We start from the raw sequence: 22,907 nt of genomic DNA on the forward strand, positions 1-22,907 counted from the left end.
TTAGTGTTGGGTTGAGGATAATGTGCTTTTCAGTGATTTGTCTACATCTGTCAAAGCAAGGTAATTGAAGGAGTGCCAAGGCACTTTGTGGAATAAAGCAACGCCCTATCACAAAGTTTCAAAAACACCACTCTCTGTTATTTAGCTAAAAAGAGGAGAAATGTGAGGAGCCAGAACCATCCTCTCACTCACAGCACAGAGAGTTCCACCGAGTCATTGTCAAATGCAAGTGTGAGTGCACGGTCAAACCTGACACTTCATCTTTTAAATCAACTCTGCTCCAACAGATTTTCAAATCTTCATTGTGCCAAAAATGATATGTGATTTTTTGAGCCTGCATTTCAATTCTTTTACTAAACCATAGCTTTTATATGTTGAGTTACTTTTAATTATACAGCAGCACAAACATAATATGGATCTGCTTTCAGAAGATATTTCAGCCAAGCTCTAGGTGAGCAAATTACTTAATTAAATAAAATGAGAATAGAAAACCAAACCAAAACAGAACAGTGTGGGAGAAGGAGGAAGGAAAATTGAATGCTGTCACTCCTTATGTAAATGGGATTTATGTAGTATTCTAGGAGAAAAAGTAGAAAGATATATGCAAGAAAAGAAAAGATGGTTTCTGATCACAAAACCTATATAAAAATATTTAAATCTGTGCATATTTATATTCTGTGATAAAGACATGGCCTTTATCCAAGCAGTATGCACTGTAAAGAAGAGAAGAAAAAAACGCCCATAACTGAAAACTTTGAGAGGAAACTAATCAGGAGATGAAGAAAATCTAATAAATTGTTAACATGAGGTTTAAAAGATGGTAAATGCAGTGAGAGTAAGGGAATAAAAGAGAATAAAAGATGAAATACTAGTGAAAGAGAGGTAAAGTAAGAATGGAGAAAGAGTGAAAGAGGAGGGAAAAGTGTGAAGAAAGGTAATGAGAGATGAATTATAAGTTAAAACTTCATGTAGGAAAACTATTATAGAGGATTGTAGCAGAAATGCCCAATGGCTGGATGTAGTTTAGGGAATAGCAAAAGGGGCTGGCTCCACAGGAAAATGTTTCATCTGTTCCCCAAACATCTTGGGGGAAAGAGAGACACTGAACTGCCTCTGAAATGACAAAGTTCCGTATTCTTATGGTTTGCTAGGCTGCATGGAAGAGTTTTGTCCAGAAACAAGTGTGTTCTAACAACAAAAATGGTTGTTAACATTACAATTGTTTGCAAAAAAGATTTGCAATAGATTGTCTGGCAGATCTGGGGTTTATTACTGTGACTCTGAGAGTTTTGCACATTTATCCCTTAGGATCCTGGCCCTTCCAGCTGTTTTACAGGACATTCCTAGGGGTGCAGATTTCCAAGCGGCTGCTCCACAGAAGCACCAATGTGCACCCCTGCTCTTTTGTTGAGAAACAAAATCTATTTCACTGCTGTTGCTTCAAAACTCAGAGAATGTTCCTGATTGCATTAATGGGACAGGAGTGAGTGTGAAGGCTCTGAAGTAGAGGCAGTGGAGTCTGTGTCTTAATCTCTGATGGAACCAAATGTCAAGGCTGCAAAGTAGAATATGAGAGTGCTACCCTTCATTAATGTTGCTGTTACTATTTCCTTCTGCTTTCTTCCCTTCACCCACAGGTAGCAACATCAAAAGATGAAGGAAAAGATTCTCTGTAGATTATTTCAGGTTTTTTGAAGTTTTTTTTAGTCCTCTTAAAATTAGATTAGCTCTTCTGTAATGTTTACAAAAAAAAAAATTGTCTCCTTTCAGAGTTCAAGGAATTTTCACTTTCCCCCCGCTAAGAGTATTTCACTTCCATTATCCACTTACTTAATTCCCTTAAAGAGATCTCCACCCACTGCCAATTTCTTGCCTTGACTTTTGTGCAACACAGACATCACTAGGCAGTGTTCTTACTTAGGATAAAACAAAGTTCTGCTGAACCTTTTCTTTCCTCAAAATGCTTATATCAATTTTCTGCTCTGAAACAGAAGAGGAACTCATATGCTCTCTATATATAGTGCTTATGTAATGAGGATGCGGTACAAGGCATTTTATTTTTGGGCCTCAGGGGAAGGCAATGCACGAAATACAGATGTAGGCTTTAACCTTCATTGTTCTAAGGTTCTAACACGATGCAGTTTTTCTAATAGGTGCCTTAGACCTGGGCTCATGCTCCTGGCTAGAGGAGATCTATTATAGGAATGTCAGGTGCTATTTTGACTATCTAGAACTGGAATGAAACACTATGGGGATGTGAAACCAGATTCAAACTGACAGAGAGCAGGTTTAGATTAGAGATGAGGAAGGAATTGTTCCCTGGCACAGGGTGCCCAGAGCAGCTGTGGCTGCCCCTGGATCCCTGGCAGTGCCCAAGGCCAGGCTGGACACTGGGGCTGGAGCAGCCTGGGACAGGGGAAGGTGTCCCTGCCATGGCTGGGGTGGCACTGGATGGGCTTTAGGGCCCCTTCCACCCCAGTTTTGGGATTCTGTCCCTACCTGCAGTGTGTGCCAGCCCATGAGGGCTCTGTGTGTGTGCCAGCATCCAAGAGCCGCACGTGGCCACGGCTTCATCCTCTGCTTGGTTTTTACTCTGTATTTTGGTGCTCTCTGGAAAATCCTGCTTCCCTGCTGAAACAAAAGGATTTGCATGGCTGTCCTCCCACTCGTGGTGCACAGAGGATCAGTATTACCCGGAGCTCTCTCTGGGAGGAGTGCTGCTCACTTCTCAGCTGTCTGTGCAGAACACACTCCCACACTCGCGCTCGCTGCCGGCCGCGCCACTGCGCTCTGAGTTATTTTGAAATCATTTCTTTCTCTCTCTGAGCAAACAGCACATTCCAGAAAAAAAAAAAAAGTTTTAAGAACTAAACTGAATTTTTTTAACTGTAATTCCCACATAATCTACCATAGTAAGCCCTGCTCCCCACCTCCAAAAAATGATGAATTTGCTTGTGAAAGCTAATAGTGCATATGGAGAATATGTTCTTTGGTGAAACTGTGCACTTTAATCTTTTAATTATGGTATTAATTTTCTTAAAGAATTAAAGATCAAAAAGTGAAATCTGTGGAATTACTTCGTTATGGCAAGTATTACAAATAGGAAATAATTTAATTTTTTCTGTAAATCTTGTTTAATCACTTTTAAGCCTAAAAGGGCACACTGGGGTAGAAACTCAGTTAAAACCTTAAAAAAAAAAGATTTATCTGTGCTTCTGGGAGTAAGAACCCCAAGACTCTATTTTTTCCCTCCCCATTTGTCTGTGAGCTCTGTGAGCTTCTATGCCTGCAACGAAGACAGAATATTATGTAAATGAATGAGCAAGCTTAGAAGATCCATAAGGGTAATTGGAACAAGTTCTGTAGCTTATTTAAAGAAAAAAGAAAAAAAAAAAAAGAAAGAAAAGAGGAAAAAAAATAAAACACACCTTCCCTTGAGCATGTTCTGTTTCTGTGTTACCTTCTGAGCTACACACAGATTCATGAATTCCCCAAAACATGAGCAGAGGTGGTAATGGGAGCCAAAGTGGCTATTGTCTCCTGACAGCAGAGTTTTGGGAACCCTTTTTTCAGGGGAGGAATGAGGAGTGAAATCTCTTGATTTCGCTCTCGGCGAAGCCAGGAGTGTTTAGACAGCGAGTGTCATGTTGAAAGACAGGAGACGACTGAAGCAGAGTGACAAACGTGTTGGTGAAATAAAAAAGGACACAGATGGAAAAAGAACAAAAGCCAGAAGGGAAGAGAATTTTCTCATAGTTTGCCTGAATTAAGGTAAACAGGAAAACTTTAATTAAAAATTTCCAAATATTAAGGCTTCTCCTGACAGTCATAAAAAAAATAGACGCAGTAGCATTCAGTCTGACATTGCTCTAGAAATGCTTTTGCCTTTGCCACTTGAAAATAGTAACAATATGGAAAAGCTTAGAATTATAATATATTTTGTCCTCTAATGCTTCCATGAAAGGTCTTTACTGGAAAGGGCTTAGGCTTTCAGTTGAGTCAGAATATCAATTTTCAGTTTTGGCACTAGCACATCTACTTAGGAATGTTTTCCCTTGAATCATGGTTTGCCCTTGATTACACCACTGCAGATAAGAAATTCTATCATCTTTTTTTTTTTTTTTTTTTTTTTTTTTTTTTTTTTTTTTCTTTTTTTTTAAAGCAGAGTTCTTTAGTCCAGCCAGGTGCATCAGGACCACTCTACGTAGTGCAGCTTTGTTTTCCAGTTTACCCAAAGATATTTATTCTCTTCCACTTGCAAATTGTTTACAGAAGGACAAAATCTGCTCCATATGAAATCAACACGCAATGTCTGACATGAATAGTGATAAAATAACTTGACAAATCAGAAAGTTGTGATAAAAACCTGACCTGAAATGTCATCGAGATCAACCACACTGTCTTGCTGGGGTTTTTGTCATTGATTTTTAAGGCACTGAGCATGACTGTTAAATCAATGATAGTTTGTCACAAAATTGTGGAGTAAGGGGTCAAGTACACATTAGCCCAAAGGGTGAATGCAAAGGCAGTGCAAAAGCTAAGAGAAAAACCAGCAGATCTTGTAAAATATGGCAACAGTATGACAGCTGTTAAAAAGAAAGTATATTTTCATGTTGTCTTGTTCCTCCACTTGTTCCTCTTGTGGATAATCTCACACAGGAGCTGTGGCACTAAGGAGTTTTATGTGAGATTTCTTTGGTGAGTGTGTATGTGTGTTTAAAATGGTCACACATCCTTCAGGAAGGGCTCAGGACATTCAACACCAGGGCTGGCTGGCTGTTCCTTAACCTGACTGGCTGTTGAGCCCTGAGAAAACACAGTTCTGAGCACCTGCTGCTATTTCTGTGCTTTTATTTCTCATGAGGTCCGATCAAAAATGTCATTATCTTTCTTACTGTTCTTATGTGCTCATTATGAGCTCGAGGACCATGATGAAATTAATAATCTTTAGGGCTTTATAGGCTGATCCTTTAGTTATCCCCCTCTATATTGTTCTATTGTACTAAACCAGTTAATTGACAATACAGAATTACTGAAATCTCTGGGATTGCTCCAAGCAATATGTACCAATGGCAGGAAAGACTTGAGTGTTGAGGTTCTGAAGGCACTCTCTGGTCCCTGGGGCAAGGCCTGACTTCCTGTGCAAGGTGATGAGCTTCTGATGTGTGCTGGTTCCTGAGACAAACACTGCTTTTCTTCCTCTTCATTCACTGGCAGCAATTTGTCACAAATTGTCCATTTTTTGCACACATGCATTCCCTTGGCACAAAGTTGTGCAGATGACACGTAGTGAAGATAAACTCTGCAGGAAAAATCTGCTGGGATCAGAACTGAGGACATAGTTCCTTATGGAGCTCTTCCAAATGGAGAAATTCATCTTTCCATGATGTTCCAGTTTTGGGATGAGGACAGACAGAGCTGTCACATGTTGATCATGTGATGGCAGAGCAGAGGAGATTTTGGCAGTATTAGGTGAATGTCCTGTGTACCTACAAGACTCTGTCCTTCTGTGGTTCTTCCTCTTGACTCCTAGCCACAAACATCTTGTGCTTGTAGCAGATATTCTGCTTCTGAAATCCTTTGTGGTTGCCTCCATTTGTATATATCAAATGTGTCATTGTGTTTGTGTTCTGTGACTGTATGAAAATAAGCCTCTGACTCAAGTTTCTGATGCATTCTCTTCTGGTTAAAAGTTTAAATCTATTCTCAGCATGGATTTTTCACAATTTCCCCAAATGTAAAATTTTGAAGGGAAAAAATAAGATGTTTCAAAGAGTGGTATGGTTTGGTTTTGCAGGCTTTGAAGTTGCGTTGTCTCATTTTTCTAAGCAGCTTGGCTGGTGACATCAGCCTGTTGCTGGCTGGGGGATGATGCCTAAGTGGAAAACAGAGGGATGAGAGGAAGTAGAGCAGCACAGGTTTCTGTCTGTGAAATACCACAGAACTGGTCAGGACCATAATCTCACCTTTCTCAATCACTGAAAATATAGACAAGGTCTCACCAAAAACGGTAGAAAGATCTAGGTGAGAAAATTAAGTTCAGTGTGATAATATTTTCACAGAAACTTTGATTACTGTGATTTCTATTCCTCTGCCAGCATGAAGACTTGGCTTTGGAACATCAGGGACCAATACTCCTGAAATTCTTCATTAAGTGGCCTGTGTCAGACATCTCTCTGATGGACACACTTGAAATTTGGCAAAATGAGAAGCAATTCATAATCCTTTATTGTTTTCTCTGGCACTGGTCATTCCCCACCCTGCCCTGATGACACCTCTGTCTTTGGTTAGGTGCTGAATCTGCAGCTCCTGTGTTTCAGTGGGAACAGCTCACGCTGCCTGTGGAGCTGCTGTCAGCAGGGCTTCCCCTGGAGCAGCCTGGAGCTTTGGGGCAGCTGATGGAGCTGTGCCCCTCCCTGGGGGCTCTGCTGCCGTTTGCTGGCCCTGCAGTGGCCTGGGGGGGACAATATTTCAGAGCCTGCTTTTGCTCCCTGGGTTACAGCTGCTGGCGCTCCAGGCTTCACTCTCCCAAACAAAGCCAGCAGAGCATCAAAGCTGAGAGATGGTATCAGCCACTTTCTGTTCTCACCACACAAAGTCATAAATGAAAGGATTTCTGCAGTAAACAGCCTAGGCTGCTTTATTATTTATTTCTATTTTTTTTTTTTTTACAATACACCTGAGCATAACCTGAAACTTCCATTTGAATCAACAAGACTTACAGTACCTTTTTTTTTCTGCTTGGTAATACAGTGTACAGTGATCATCCAATTTTACTGCCTTTGCCTGGGGACCTTGCAGAATGAATGCTGATGAAATAGTCAATTGATTAGAGACAAGCAGTCTTTCAAAAAGTCCTGAACAGAAGAGGAGCTATTTCCCACTTCTCTCACAAATATCAATTAATATTCTATAGCGAGGGTGATATCTAAAGGGAGAATAAAAAAAAATAGCATGAAAGGAAAACATAATTCTTTAAGCCAAACATAAAATATGTTTTACCCTTCTGCTGTTGCTTGTGATGTTTCAAACCATGTACTAATCCTAACAAACAGCCACCCAGGGGAATTTGCAAAGGAATACCTGCAGGCTCTCTAATGGCACCATCTCATAAGTTGTAGCAAGAAAGAACTGCCAGCCTTAAAGCTGAAAAAGAAGAAGGTTCCTTCTTGTTAGATCCACACAGGTAAACCCAGGTAACATCAGCCAGCATAATTGCCAGGGAGGAATCTACAACTCTAAATCCGAATATGTATTTCCGTTGTAAACTATCTCTGATTCCAAAATGTTACATTAAAGAGGCAGCATCAGAGTTCCAGAACAATTAGTTTATGCAGACAAGAAGTGGTGAAATATGCAGTTGATTAGGTTTGCCAGGCACGCTTCCCCCAGCCTCATTATCCAGCTGTGAGGAGCGGGGCTGCCAGCCCGCTCCGCTCCTGCCTGCTCACACTGCCTCCTTCTCCAGGCACTGCCAGCTCCTCTCACACTTCTGCAGGCACACATTTGCATACAATATGTTTTCCCACTTCCCTCACATGATAAGAAGCCCTTAAAACGGCACATGAGCAATCTGCACAAACGTTGTTGTGCTACATGAGGCAGGTCATGCATTTGTGCAGAGGTTTTGACTCAAGCATGTACTGCATGGCATTAACATTCTTTCAGGGTTTCATTAGCCTCCTTAAGGATCTGCTCCAGCATTGAGAAATGTGTAACATTTGGGAGAAGCAGCCTGGATACCTCTTTTGCTTATGGAGATAAACATCATTTAGTGTTTCAAAGGTATGAAAGGATTATTTTTCTGTCGGAACCAAGAAACAGCTTCTTGCATTTTCCTGCATGGTGCTACATAATTTATTATAGACCAAGCTGCTAGATTCTTCTAGTTTCTTTCATTGAGCCACATTTTTGGGTGCTAAAAGCTTTAGTTTAGATTATTCTTTGTTTTAGATTACCATTTCTTTAGCGCAGCATCCGCCATTTCCTATTGGTCTGTAAAGTCCTGAAAATTTCTTTCTGTGCATTTCAGTGAGATTGCAGTCAACTACTTATATAAAACAAAGTGGCAAAATAAGCAACTAATGTTTTGTCACTCAAGTTCAATATCAAAACCAAAATATGAACTGTATCAGTAGCAGTTTATTTCAGAAAGTGTTGACAGGCATCTATATGAGTATATAAGTGCACACAGATGTTTAGACAGAGATATGCACAAGAGAAAATGGCCTTAAAGTGCTCTAGGGGAGGCTCAGGGTGGGCACCAGCAGGAATTTGCCCATGGAAAGGCTGCTCAGGCCTTGGCAGGGGCTGCCCAGGGAGCTTTGCAGTGCCCATCCCTGCAGGTGTCCCAGGAAGGGCTGGAGGTGGCACTCAGGGCTCTGGGCTGGGGACAAGGTGGGCATCGGGCACAGCTGGGACTCCATGGCCTGGCAGGGATTTTCCAACCTTAATGGTTCTATGATTCTGGGATTCTATGATGGAATTTGATGTAAACAAACCAGAAATTCTTGCAGGGTTCTCCTTGTCCTGTTTGGTGGAGTGTCAGCTCCTCATGCCTGCCATTCCTGGAGGGCTGGAATTAGAGACTGAGACTTTTTTTGGGTACAGCCACAAAAGAGGGGACTCACAGGGCTGCAGTTTAGTCATTCACATTAGCTGGCCAATTTCATTTCTGTTCCTCTCTGGTCAGCCAAAAAAGTAGGATTCCAGGAGAAGATGATTCTGTCTTCCTCCCTCAGGTAGAGCAGGCAGCTGGTGCAGCAAGGAGTCTAATTTAGCCAGTCGAGCCTAAAACTGAGTTGTGTGAACAACCCTCTTTTCCTTCTTCCTTACCTTAATCATCATAAACAAGATCATGACAGCATCACACTATTTCACTACTTAGAGTCAAATAAATTACAGCTGGGAAAGATAAATTACCCTATTAGTTAATCTTCCTGTCTTTCTAGGGTTTTCCCTTAGAATACATTATTCCAGCATCCTGTGCAAGAGAGTGAACTCTTCACTGAGGAGGATTCTGTTATTTCCCTTGGGAAGTTATTCCTCCTTGTGCAATTTCTCATTGTAAGGAAGCTTTTGTTGTTGCTTTTCTCTTTGCAGAAGATAAAGAGAAGTCTTGTATCTGTGTATTTATGTGTTTCTCATCACCAACATGCCAGCATTACACCTGTACCATACACAAATTTTCTTTCTCATTTCTGCCTCTAGAAATGATTGCATATTGGATTCTGCCATGGAAACAGCAGGATGCATGCTGGCCTTCCTGTTTCTCCAGCATGGCAAGCACAGGTTGCCCATTTTTCCCTCAGTGGAGTGTTCTGACCTGTATCTGTATCTTTTACCTCTGCTTAGGGTGTCATCTATTGCCTCATTCATTAAATAAGGACACTTAAAAAGCAGATTTTTTTTTTCATAATTTCCTATAAGTGTGGGAAGATGTGAGACACTCCCCCAAGCCTCTGTCATCTGTCCCCAAAGCAGTCCTTGACATTTTTGTGGTTCTGAGGCTCTGTGGTTAGGGCAGCAGCAGCGCCATGTGCTGGCAGCATTGCTTCCAAGGGGATTTACATCCTCTCCTGACAGAATCATGAAATCATGGAATTCCTGGGTTGGGAAGGAACCTCAGGAATCATTGAGTCCAACAAGCTCCTTGTCTCTCTTCTGTTTGTGGTTGTGTTTCCTGGCTCTTGGGGTCTTTGGGAGAGAACCTTCCTGCCCCATGGGATCTGATCCACAAATTTGGCTCCTGGAGCTTTGGCAATGAAGTAGCTGTCAATAATAATGATAAAATTACATAAATTTATGCAGAAGGTAGGGCTGAAATAATAACATATGATCTGCACAAGAACCCTTAACCACTCGTGCAACATTCCCACAATTTGTGTGTGTGTGTATTTATGTATCTGCATGAACACCAAGATATGCAATGATATTTTATGTGGGTAATTTGCATATGTTAACAAGTTCTGTAGAGCTTTAAGCAGATTCCTATTTCATATACATTTTCTTTATTTGGTTAGTGAAACCTCTAATTCATAGGTTTTGTGTTTAGAAATGGTCTCATGCAATAAAGCAGGATGATAAGGCTTGAAACTATGTTTTTGCATTTAAAAAAATAAGAAACAATGGAAAACAAATAAGAATAAGTTCCTTCAGCTTCGAGGCAGTCATAATTTACATGTCAAGAAGTTATGCAGGTTTTTATGAGATTATTGCAGTTTTATTCAATAAAAAATTGTTACCATGACAACAACTGTCATGCTACCTGTGAGATTATAGCAAAGAAGGACAGTGAAGAAAAGGCTTCATTTTGGAAAGAATGCTTATCTGACCTGCTGGCTACAAACAAAGCTTTGTGTGACCACCCCTGGCTGCGGGGCTTCCATCAGCCCAACTCCAAAGCCAGCTGCAGGATTGAAGCAGAGGATGCTCTTAGGGAAACAAAAGAGTTGGCAAATAATGGTGAGGCTTTGTCATGCAAATCCTCTCCAATACCTCATCAGGCTGGAAATCAGATCTTGAGAGTGAAATGGAGAATTCACCCTGTCAAGATCTGGGAAGATTAGGAGAGAAAGAGTGAGACCAAAAATGGCATCAGGAAAGGAAAATTAAAAAAAAAAAAAATTAAAAAATCCCCAGAAGTCCCTGGGAAGATGAGACAACATGGTCCCACCAGGTTTCATTATGGTCACGTTATTTATTTTTACCAGCCATTACAATCTTTCAACGAAATGGTTGATCACTGAATATGGATTAATGTAAATTCTTGGCACCAACTATGCATTACCTCCTCTAGAACATTCAAATTTGATTTTTTGGAAATTTTTTTTTCTCCCAGTAGGCAGATTTCACTGCCACACCCAAAGAACTTGCTTTCCTACTCCCTGTGGCAGCATATGCATTTTTCTTTCTGACTAATGTGCAGAATCTGTACCCTGACTTGCACATAAAACCACAGCCAAAACAACAGAAAAGCCCTAGCTGAGCACACACGTCTTATTTTTTATGATGGTTTTTAATCTTAGTTTGCCAGCAAACACAGGCTTTCTCACCTAGCCATGTAAAAATAATCCTGTTGTTAATTGTGTCTCTGATTGCTGGCCTGTTGTAAAGACAGAGTAAAACACTCTGACACTGACAGAGTAAAACAATCAGCAATGGCTAATGGTTAAAGCACGTTAGAAGTGTTCATTAATTAACATCTGTTGAATCTCTGTGCAGTCTCTATTTATGGTGGGTAAATCCATATTTAAGAGTCATTAGCATTGCAAAAGTGTACCTGAGGAAAAAACACGCTAAGTTTTTTAACAGAACATCTGAAAATTTGCCTCATCTCTCAAGAAAAAAAGAATTTAGTTTACATAAGGCAACATTAGGTACATAAAGCAAAAAAGAAACAGTGATGATGTTGTTGGGCAAGATTATATAAAACTGCAATATTATTGTAATTAGGACAACAGTGACTTGGACTACAATAGTGGTTTTCTTATAAAAATGGCACCATTTCAAATTTATAGTCTCTGGCTAAATGAGTTTGTTGTAGCATTGACAAAGCAACAAACACAAGCCAAATGCAGTCAAAATTAAACACAAACAGAAACCTTACCAGTTTATTTGCTGAGCAGAACCCAGAATGTTGTTTTTCCATTTATTATTACTTAATAAATGCCCTTCCCTGCATTCTTACAGCTTTTTCAATGCAAAATTTTTATCTTTAAAACTTTAGGTGCATTATTCTTGTAAGAAATATTTATGTGCGTGTAGTTTATAACTGCAGTGTCAGTCATGGAGTAAAATCCTGCTTAAATATTGGCAATCCAAAGCTTGGAGAGTTCTGGTGGGGATGTTGGCTAAAGAACACCAATGGTGACTGAGAGTTCCTGTTTTTCTGCATTGCTTTTCACCATCAGGAATCTCTCAGCTCTCCAAACCTTATTTTTGCCCAGGTTCTGTCGCCTGTGGGTGTGGGATTGGTGAACTCTGAGCGCATTGCAGGGGAACCAGGGCAGCACTGACTTAGCAACATCACCTGCAGCTGCAGAGGGCACGGGGTTTGCTCCTAAGTATACTGATTATTGCCAGTGTGAGCAACATAATGCGGTGTGTTTCACACCTGCAGAAAATTTGACTCAAGGCATAAAGCAAAAAAAAAAAAAAAAAATCAAATTAAAGGTGATAAAATTTAAACTATGCCAAAGCTTAGCTAATTTCACAGTGGAAGCAATTTCTTTAATTTCTGTTGCATGATCGCTCACATCTTCCCTAAACAATTTTCATCAGTAAGATGGTTGGGAGCAAATGGCTGGATTTGACAGGCCTCAGAAGAGTGTGATGGGTGGGAATGAAGTGCTGAGTGGCACAAACTGGCTGGGGAAGAAATGGGTTTTAAGGAGGCAGGAGAATATTTCAGTTGTACATTCCTTTCATTAATTTTATTAGGTGAGATTATAATCACACTTCAAGTAACCTCTAAGGGAAAGAAAAAGAAGATTATGCCTTTTCCCCTGCCTTATGTGTACTGTAACTGGAAATACTGACACACATATAACCCATGTATTTTTAATACATTTATAAACTTCAGTTGAACTTGGGATCTCAGTAAGTGATTGAATTATTTTATATCACAAGAATGGTAGCTTAGCATCAGGATTTGAAGCAATGTTAGACACTGATTAACTCTTTTTATTAGGGTGTATTCAACTTTAGTATCTAATGAGCACTTGGTGCTTATCAAAGAATCAGCACATCCATTCAAGTCTGGGAATCTTGAAATAAATATCTATAGAAAGTCTTCAGGAATTCTCAAGTGAAGTAAGATAAGAATAGAAATTATATATTGAATCTTTCTAAACAAGCAATGTAATTATTTCTGAAGGCCTTTGAAATGAGAGCCAGCTAGGAAAATCAAACACAATCTCCAAGAAGTCAACAGTTTTATTTCTTTATTTTCCTTTGTATATAAAATATATAATGGAAACAAAATGAAACAGTCCTGATAAAATACTCCAACTAAAATTTTCACTTTGTGATGAGCCTTATCTTTCCCCAGCCCTGTCCCATTGTATGATGTTCTGCACAAACCTCTTCTGTCTTAGGAGATTACAAACCACCAGTTCTAAGATAGCAGGCACAGAAATGAGCACATCACTGCTACATCAGCTTGAATCCAGCTGGAGGAAGCTCTGAGCCTGCATTCATGGCTGGTGTCACCCTGGGACGGCAGCCCTGGGCTGCAGAGAGCCTGGGGATGGGCTGGGATGGACTGGGATGTGCTGGGATGGGCTGGGATGGGCTGGGATGTGCTGGGATGGGCTGGGATGGACTGGGATGTGCTGGGATGGGCTGGGATGTGCTGGGATGGGCTGGGATGTGCTGGGATGTGCTGGGATGGGCTGGGATGGGCTGGGATGGGCTGGGATGTGCTGGGATGTGCTGGGATGGGCTGGGATGGGCTGGGATGTGCTGGGATGGGCTGGGATGTGCTGGGATGGGATGTGCTGGGATGTGCTGGGATGGGCTGGGATGGGCTGGGATGGGATGTGCTGGGATGTGCTGGGATGGGCTGGGATGGGCTGGGATGGGATGTGCTGGGATGTGCTGGGATGTGCTGGGATGTGCTGGGATGGGCTGGGATGGGATGTGCTGGGATGTGCTGGGTCTGCGGGGCTCAGCTCCAGAGAGTCCAGGGAGATCAGCTGGGCTGAGGGATGGTTGTGTGTGGGAACAGCAGAAAGAGCCCTGCTAATGGGTGTGAGTACAAAAAGTGAGCCAACAGAATTTCAGGGGGGAAATGATGCCTCAGGTTTGGCTTTTCTATTTTGTCAGATTCTGTGCTGCTTTAGTGTGAGGGTCTGGGCTTCATATCAGGGGATGGTGAGCTGTGTGCACAGAGCAGGGAGACAAAACAACTCCTGCTCCACCTGGGCACCAAGGACAAATGACCCAAATCTCAGGCCCAAGAGCACAAACACTGTGGGCTGGAGAGAGAAAAACAAGCAGGGTGGGACTGCCTGGGCTCAAGCTGGAATGGGACAATGAACTGCAAGGTGCAAATGGAGCAGAACTGATCACAGTGACAGAGCCCGTGCCCGGCCGTGCATTTTGGGACCATTTTGGTTCATCTTGGATGCAGCCCTGGCTGGGCTCTTGTGCTGCCCAGGGTGCATCCATTGAGGCCTTTTAGTAAATCCTTGCTTTATTCTGTAACTCTGCCCAGCCCCTGTTCTATGTCTGCCTCTCAAGGCATCAAACTTGTGAGATGACCCCATCAGCTACAGCTCCTCAAGACTTGTAACTCCTGTGGCCAAGCCACCACGGGGCCTTTTGCCCCTCTCTTCCTGCCAACTCCCTCATTGTTGTTTTCCCTGTTTCCTGCAGCCTGTGCCATGATCTCTCAGTGTGCCCAGGGCTGCTTCCCTTTCCTCTCTCCATTGAAGGAGGACATTGAGGGTATCTCCTGTAGGCTGAGGCTGCTGGACTTGCCACAGGGCTGGGCACCACAAGTGTCACCTGTCCCCTTTATCATTTCCACTCACAGCTGTCAGGAGTTGTCTGTTGCTGTCTGGTTGCTGTCACTGGGCAGACAATAAATTTCTGATGTTAATTCCTCACAAGCTAACCACCAAGCTGAGGAGAAACTCAATTTCTCAGGCCCCATGACAGGTTAAAAACTATTCTGTTAAAGGTTAGGTGTAAGATCAGCTTTCACCATCAAATACAGTTTAGCTTCAAACAGGAACAGTTTGTATATTTATAAAACAGGTTCAGCAAGCGTGTGTGAAAGAGAGATGTGACATAATATTCCTTTTCCATGGGATGTGCAGGACTCCTCTGGCCCCTGCTGAGCCCAGGAGAGATGCTGGGGGATCACATCCTCTGCCTCCCTTTGCTGATGTTCTCCCCTGTAAGAATGGATAAATTTACACAAAAAAATGAATGACCAATAGCAGCCAAAGCCATTTTTTTTTTCTCTAGTGAGATGTATTTCTGCCACCCACATTCCCTTCACTGAGAATTATCCCATTAGTTCCACGTGGCCAACCTGCCACAGCTGCAGTCCCTGCAGAAGCTGTGCTCTCTAGGAGAGCTGCTCTCCATCCTCCCAAATCCTGCCCTCCCAAACCAGCCCCACAGCCTGCCCAGTCGGGAAAGGGTGGAATGGCAGCTCTTGGGACATATGCAAATTGTATCTGGATATGCAAACATTTCTCTAAATAATTTACATGTGCTGTAACCCACAGAGCTGCCGTGCAGGGAGAGGGAAAGGGAGCACAGGGCAAGGAGCAAGGCTGTGCCAAAAGGATCTCCTTCTCCTTCCCTCTGCTCTGCTGTCCTGGAGGGCCATGGGATCAGGATTCACAGCACACACACAGAAGGAACAGGAGGCTATTTTTATTAGCATATCCAGAAAGGGTGATTTTTTTTTTGGTGGATGCTGTAATTATTCTCCTTTCTGAACATAATTCAGCCCTTAACCTTTCTCCTTCTCTTGCTTGCTCTCCCTCTGTAGATATTGTCTTTATTGTCAGCCTAATTAACGCCATCATACTTTAATGTCAGCCAAAAAAACCCTCTCTGCAGCAACCTTAATGCAACCAACCAAATTTCATTCCATTTTGCTTCTTACAGAAATGGCAAGTGCTATGTTGTCTAAGAAATAAAAAGGGTAATTTCTTTTTTTTTTTTCCTCTATTTATTTTTGTCAGAGTGTGGAATTTATAACTCTGGCTGAACAATGGCCCCCTGAGTGGCAGAGACTCATTTCAGAGACAATCATTGTTGTCCCAACTCTGTCACTGTGGCCACATCCAATCATTATCATGGCTGCAAGCCAAGGGAAGAAAAGAGAACCCTTTTTATTATTGTTTTTCTATCTGGTCTCTGTAACTTGGCAAAGTTCTTTTGAATGTGAATTTGCAAGTCTTAAATGCAACATATTATGCTGTAATATATTATACTGTATTATTAACCTTGTGTTTTGTATCTCTTTGATATGATTCCTTTGCAAATGCTTGAAGTCTACACAGATCTATTGGGTAGCTTTAAATGCATTCTACAAAGAAACTTTAAATAATACAGATACTAAAAGGGCTTTTATTCTACCCAGAAATTCAGGCTGCTGGCACACATCAGCTTGAAGGAAAATGTTTTGTTTCTGTTCCACAAGCAATATTTTAACTTGTTACTGATATTTTTTTCCTTCTTTTATTATTGTTACACAGCTCCCAAGGAAATGAATTTTTGTTTCAAATTAGTTTTTGAATAAGAGATGCAAATTTCTAGTGAGTGTAAACATTAATTGTGTGTATTCTTTCTATTTAGGCACCTTTGTTACTAAAGTAACAGCTACAGATGCAGATGATCCAGTGTATGGAAACAGTGCCAAGCTGGTTTATAGCATTCTGGAAGGACAGCCTTACTTTTCTATTGAGCCCCATACAGGTAGGTGACTCCTGGCTCAGCAAACCACCCCAGCCTGCTCCAGGGGAGGCTTAGGTTGGGAATTGGGGAACATTTCTTCATGGGAAGGGTGTGCAGTGCTGGCACAGCTGCCCAGGCAGGGTGGGGAGTGCCCATCCTGGAGGGATTTAAAGCTGTGTGGGTTTGGCACCTGGGGCCATGGACAAGGTGAGCTTGGTATCACCGGCTGGGGTCTGTGCACAAATCACAAACAGGACAGGACTGCTATGGGACGCGCCTTGAGCTGTTTGATTGTCCAGCACCACTCTCATTACATGGTTATGGCAATGGGAAGATGCCAGCAGCTCACACCCCAGGCAGCAGACCAAGAACTTAATGTTACAACTCACTTTATAAGTTTTTTGACCAATCACACAAAGCAAAAGCACATTGACTGTAGTTCTATCCAACCACTATAAGCACACATCCCTTTGGTTAAACAATGCTTGCTTATTTCAAATATAATACCTGCTTGTAAGCCTTAAAACACAGCACACAGAGCTCCATTATTAAGGTTCAAGCTTCCTAATATCTCACTAGATAAGCTTTTCTGTAGCTTAGGGAGTCATTCTAGACAAGCATTAATTCACCGACCATTGTTCTATTTGTCCTTGCTTTTCTACATTTTTAAATTATTTTTCTGCTGACCAATCTCATGGCTACTGCTTATCTCTGCTCACAGTTCTTTTGTCTCTGAGGCCTGCCTTTTGCAGCTTTCCCAAAACCTTCTGATTTTGTGGATTTCCACACTTGGCACTGCTGGGGAATGCTTGGGATCAATGCTGCAGAGGCTTTTTCCAGCCTGGAGTAATTCTCTGGTTGTATTTCCAGAGGGGACCTTCCCCTGCCTCTTGATCAGGAATGGTGTGGGCAGCAGGAGCAGGGAGGTCATTCTGCTTCTGTTCTTGGCACTGGTGAGGGCACACCCCTGAGTGCTGTGTCCAGCCTGGGCCCTCAGCTTGGGAAGGACCTTGGGATGTTTGAACATGTCCAGAGGTGGCAACGAGGATGGAGAGGGGCTGGGAACACAAACCCTGTGAGGAACCCCTGAGGGAGCTGGGGGTGCTCAGCCTGGAGAAAAGGAGACTCAGGGGTGCCCCCATCACTGCACAGCTCCTGAAAGGTGCCTGTGCTCAGCTGGGGCTGGGCTGTCTCCAGCAGTGACACAACCAGAGCACACAGCCTCAGGCTGTGCCAAGGATATTGGGAAAAAGATTTTCATGGAAAGAGTGATAAAGCTCTGGAATGGCTGCCCGGGACGTGGTGGAGTCCCCATCCCTGGGTGTGTTTAACAAAGCCTGGATGTGGCACTGGGTGCCAGGGTTCAGTTGAGCTGTTGGGGCTGGGTTGGACTCCATAATCTTGAAGGTCTCTTCCAACCTGGTCATTCTGTGAATCTCCTCACCCAGGTGTAACTCAGGTTTCACTTGTGTTCCCCAGTCTGATCTCAGGGAAAAGCACAGGGAAACCAGGGATTAATGGTGATGGGGATGGTGATGGCAATGTCACAGAGGTCACTGCAGCACTGAAGGCAGAGGCAGAACTGTGTGACAAAACTGCTCAGGGAATGCAGGGCTTGGCCTGAGGGGTTTGAGGAGCATAATGTGATGTTCAACATGAGTCTACAGCATGCAGTTGAGCTTGGGAATTTCAGTGAATATATTTTATGCTTTCATTGAAAATTCTTTTTCTTTCTTGATTTGTTGGATCAATTTGGGGAGAGAAAGAGCATCAATCATGAGTGTTGGTGTGAAGTTTTATTAGCATGCATTTAGAGTGACTTTATTTCTCTGTGGTTTTGTAGTCTTGAAAGTCATCTGAAAGAAGTGCCAATAAATCCATTCCCTCTTGTTTTCTGTGCATAGGTTGTCCAAACAGCAAATTAATTTAGTTATGTCTAAAAAGCAAGTTTTAAGGTGATTTGATCATATTTCTAATATTCTGTCATCTAGGTGATTTGATCATATTTCTAATATTCTGTCATCTGTTACTAGAAATCCTTTTTAATCATAGTGAGTGAAGAAGCTGTGATCTCCTAAGGAGAAGAAAAATAAAACTCTTTTTAAAACATATCCACCTGAATTTATACAGCTGTAAAGCAGTAAAACAGGAGTACCAATTCTTGTCCTTTTGCAGAGTAACAAAACTACAAAATAAAGGCTCAGAGGAATTATTAAAGGATGATTTTGATAGATTAGGTGAATTAAGTTTTCTCATCAAAATTAAACACAGTGCTCCTGTAATCTTTAAAAGATGGAATTTCTTGAAATATTTCTGATGAAATTGCATGGAAAAATTATTTCCCATTCCTAGAAATGCCCTAACTTTATGGGACTTTATGGAAATAGTGTGCATCAATAAATATTAATGGATTAGTCCAAAGCAGGTTTTCCTGGTTGAAGGACAGCTATCCTAAATGTGAAAGGGATCTCTGGAATGTGATTCACCCTTTTATTTTTACACTGCATGTAAAATAGAATTTTACAGAGAAATATTCTAGCACAGTACAATGGAAAAAGAGCAGCTTGTTCCAAAAATAAGTGTGTTAAGAAAGTGTTTATTAGTGAAGGCCCTCAGTTCCTGTGGTTCATTTGTCACAATCAAATGGAAATGTAACTCTGAACAGACCTCTGACCCTCAAATATCTAAATATACTGTTGGGTTTCTTAAATATTACAAATTATTGCATGCAGTAATGACTTGTGTGAGATGTCTTAATTAGAGGGGAATTGACTGTAAGGTTTTTCTCAGTTTCTACTTGGGAAAGTTAGTGCCTTAGCATGGGAACACGTCAGCTTTCCTAAAGGAGCTGAAAAGTGCATTCTCCACCTACACAGAAGATTTTCTTTCACAGAAAAATGGCCTGAAAGAAATATTCCAAATGTGAAAAAATACTTCATTTTCCTTAGTTTTCTTATTTGTATTGCATTAATCCCTAATGCTCAATCCAAAGAAGTAAGTAATCCTCACCTAAGAAAGTGATTCCTGTTACCATGAAAGCCAGAGAGAGCTCCAAAGCTTTTGGTTAACCTGAAAATCAGGGTTTTCCTCCTGTTTCACTGGCATTAATTCCCCCCTCTTCCCTTCATTTCCAGCTACAAATATTCCTTTGCAGAGCAGCTCAGTTACCATGAAAATGACATGTTGGTGTCTAAGGGGGACTCATTGACACAGAATTCAACTGCGGCCACAGCCCCTAAGTGTCTCCATCTCATGGAGCTGCTTCTGAGTGAATAAATGGTTTGAGATCCCCCATTTTTCTAGATCTGTGGAGGATCTCAATTATGTTCTTTAATTCACTGCAACTGGCTGAGTTTCTGTGCTGAGGCTGTTCCCTGTTCCTTTGCCCTTCATCTGTGGTGGAATCACCATCCTGCTCTCACCCAACAGCACACTTTGGTTTGTTTTGGGTATATAACTTCGAAATCTACATGAAAGTTTAATCATTAATCAAGGTAGTTATGTAGAAACTGCAGCCACATCTACAGGGTGAAAAAGACTGTTCTGAACCAAAATTTCCAAAGCAAATATGAAGTGTGCAGATGCTTCTTTCTTTTTGTCCAAAGTTTGCAATGTGAACCATCACAACTCTCAGTAGCTAAGCCAGGAAACCACACTATCTTGAGGAAAACATTATCTTGTAGTCCTCAGGACCCTCAGGGCAGGTTTTGGTGTGGGAAGGTGTTTGGATACTGTTGTGACAGTGTACAAATTAAAGCAGAGTGGGTATATATATATGTATCACCCCAGATGTGTATATATATGCATTTATATATATATGTATCACCCCAAACAAATCAAACCTGAGGATGATCCTCCAAAGATGGTACATATTTTAGGGTTTGAGGGTTGTTTGGGATTTTTTAGAGGTGTGAGAGGGAATGTGGATGCGTGTACAGCTGCATTTTCTCTGTGGTTACACTTCATTAGTGCCCTGATAAGTTGAAAGCCTTTTCAGTTAATTTGAAGCAGAATTGTTTCTGAACACAGATATTGTGTCTTCCCCTAAATTGAATCAGCATTGCAAGAAATGGGCTGTGTGAGAGTGATCCACTTGAGAAAGTAAATATTTTCTGTCATTCATAGGAGTGTATCAAGTGTTATCAAAAAAATAGCTATTGAGAGCTGATCTGTTTACAGTTTTTCCAGATTACTGCCCTTTTATCATGTTTCTTAGAAACCAAGAGTAAATGTAGATCTGTGCAGCTCCCAACACCAGGGCAGTGCTGTCTGTAATTTCTGATTTTCCTGGCTCAGAGTAAGAATTGTCTGGCCTTCCTGCTTGGTTTTAATGGCACATGGAGAGTGAGCCATGGGGAATTATCCCAACCTGATATCGCAGAGCAAAAAGAGAGAGTGGAGGAGCAGGGTGTGGCTCTGTGCCAAGCAGAGATTGTCACACCTGATGTGAGGGAAGCAGGTGTTTGCCATCCTGCATTTTGGCTCCTGGATGTGCCCATGTCTGAATCACTCTCAGCTAGAACTCACATTACTCAGCCTCCTCCTCACTGAAACAATTCTATAATGCTGGGCACAAAGAAACAAGTGCTGGTGAGTGACCCATAAAACAATAATTTTCCATTACCTGAGATGAAAAATGCATATATTGCTGCAGTTCTAGTTTGCAAGTTCTTCTGTAAGAGTTATAGGCACATGAAAGGAGGTAATTTGGAGGTTATTTTACATTGAGTGCTCTGAATGTGGCTTAGGGTAAATGTTTTTATGATGGCTTGTTCTGAATATTTTTCACTTTTTGTAGGTGAATTTTATTGTGACCACTGGTTTGTTGGATAGAGATTGGATATAATTAATACATGACAAAGATAAAGATTTAGATTTTTTTTTTTCTGTGAGCACCAAAACTTGCAATGCGATGGCATCAGATTAGTAACAAAACTCATGGTGGGCTGAAATATATTCCTTATATCATTATGGTTCCATCTCAGTAAGTGATGCCAGGCTCCCTGCCTAGTGTGTTTTATTTATAAAGGTACAGGAGCTGTATGGATTCTCTCATAATCTGAATTATGACAATACAAATGCTGGGAAAGGGGGCTCCTTAAGACTGCTAAAAGTAGCTGGAGTGCACTTCTCACTTTTAAGCTTTTTCAAGGATATTAAATCATGACTGTCAGCTTTAAAATAAGATTATCATAATGAAAAGTAATATGAAGTGACACTGTGTTCTACAATATAGGGATGGCAGAGGAAATACATTTTCAGCTGTGTCTGACTTATTTACATTTCACATGAACTTAAATAATGTCACTCCTACACATACCTGAAATATAGTTACACAAAGAAGGCAAATTACAGCAAAGCCCTGCTGCACTGGAAAGCACGTGGGATTGGTGGAGCACAAACACTTAATTTGGCTGAAAAAAACCATATTTTAAGCTCTGCCAACTCGGATATGGGCACTGGTACAAAGCCAAGGCTTAAGGAGGTAAAACTGAGATGGGTGGAAGAGTCAGACCCAGGAAGATGAAGACTCTCCCCGTAGAATGTGGATGCCTTTGGAGAGTGGGTAATTGTGGGGTTTCCCCTACACCTGGTTTAGCTTTCAGCTGGAAGAGCACATGCTTTATCAGCAGAGTTTTTAATTTAGTGTGTGGCCCTCTCTGGTCCACAGTGCTGAATCCCTGAAATCAGACCATAAATGAATAAGCCTGGGACGAATGGAAACTTCACTCAACAGCAGCCAGGCTTGAATCTTTTATTTTAATTTGCAGTCTTGCCTCCATTTAGACCTTATAATGGAGTCCAGCAGAATGGAAACAGGTAAGGGACCAAGAGGAATAAACCAGCACCTTCTCAGTTACAGATATGGTTGTGAGGTTCAGGCTATTTCTTCTGTCTGGTTGTTAATTCCAGTTTATTCACAGTGCTCGCAGAATATTGTGTGTAGGGCTGATAAGAGCTGCCATCATAAAAAAATAAAACCCAAAAAACCAAAAGAAACCTGTTGAGATACTGAGAAAGTTCAAAGCAGGGTAGCTGAGGTCAGGAGAATATTACTTATAATGAAAGATTGATTGAACTAAATTTGTATAAACTGGATCAGAGGTGATTAAAGAAGGATATGAAATCACTGCACAAATATTTGAGAGGTGTTAATAAAAGAGAGACATGGGGACTGTTTTTGTAATTCTTCATGATACAATGGCAAGGAAGGAAGCACTTCAAGCTGGAGAGAAATGGGGAAGCAGTTTTGGTCCAGAAAGGAATCTGCTGCTGTAAGGGGAAAGTAATGAGCTGCTAGGAACAGAACTCACTTGTGTTCAACAGAGCCTTCCTAAATAGTTCAGCTTCTAAATACTTTAGATCTAAACCCTCATGGGATTAGTGTAGAGAAAGTACTTGTTAGACATGAGTCAGAGTGTGGATTGAGCTGCTGCTGCTTTCCAGCTCATTTTATTGACTGCTGCTGCTGCCATGGCTGTGCC

General features: G+C 41.6%; 1 protein-coding gene across 1 annotated transcript in view; it reads left to right on the plus strand.

Annotated features, from left to right (window-relative positions):
* The window catches only part of CDH8 (cadherin 8), a 165,589-nt gene that overhangs the window by 60,054 nt on the left and 82,628 nt on the right, over nt 1-22,907 (plus strand). The window contains exon 4 of the mRNA XM_058033963.1: nt 16,324-16,443. Within this exon, the coding sequence (XP_057889946.1) occupies nt 16,324-16,443 (120 nt within the window). The remainder of the gene's footprint in view (nt 1-16,323; nt 16,444-22,907) is intronic.

The sequence above is a fragment of the Melospiza georgiana genome, chromosome 14 (assembly GCF_028018845.1).
Source record: "Melospiza georgiana isolate bMelGeo1 chromosome 14, bMelGeo1.pri, whole genome shotgun sequence".
Taxonomy (NCBI): domain Eukaryota; kingdom Metazoa; phylum Chordata; class Aves; order Passeriformes; family Passerellidae; genus Melospiza; species Melospiza georgiana.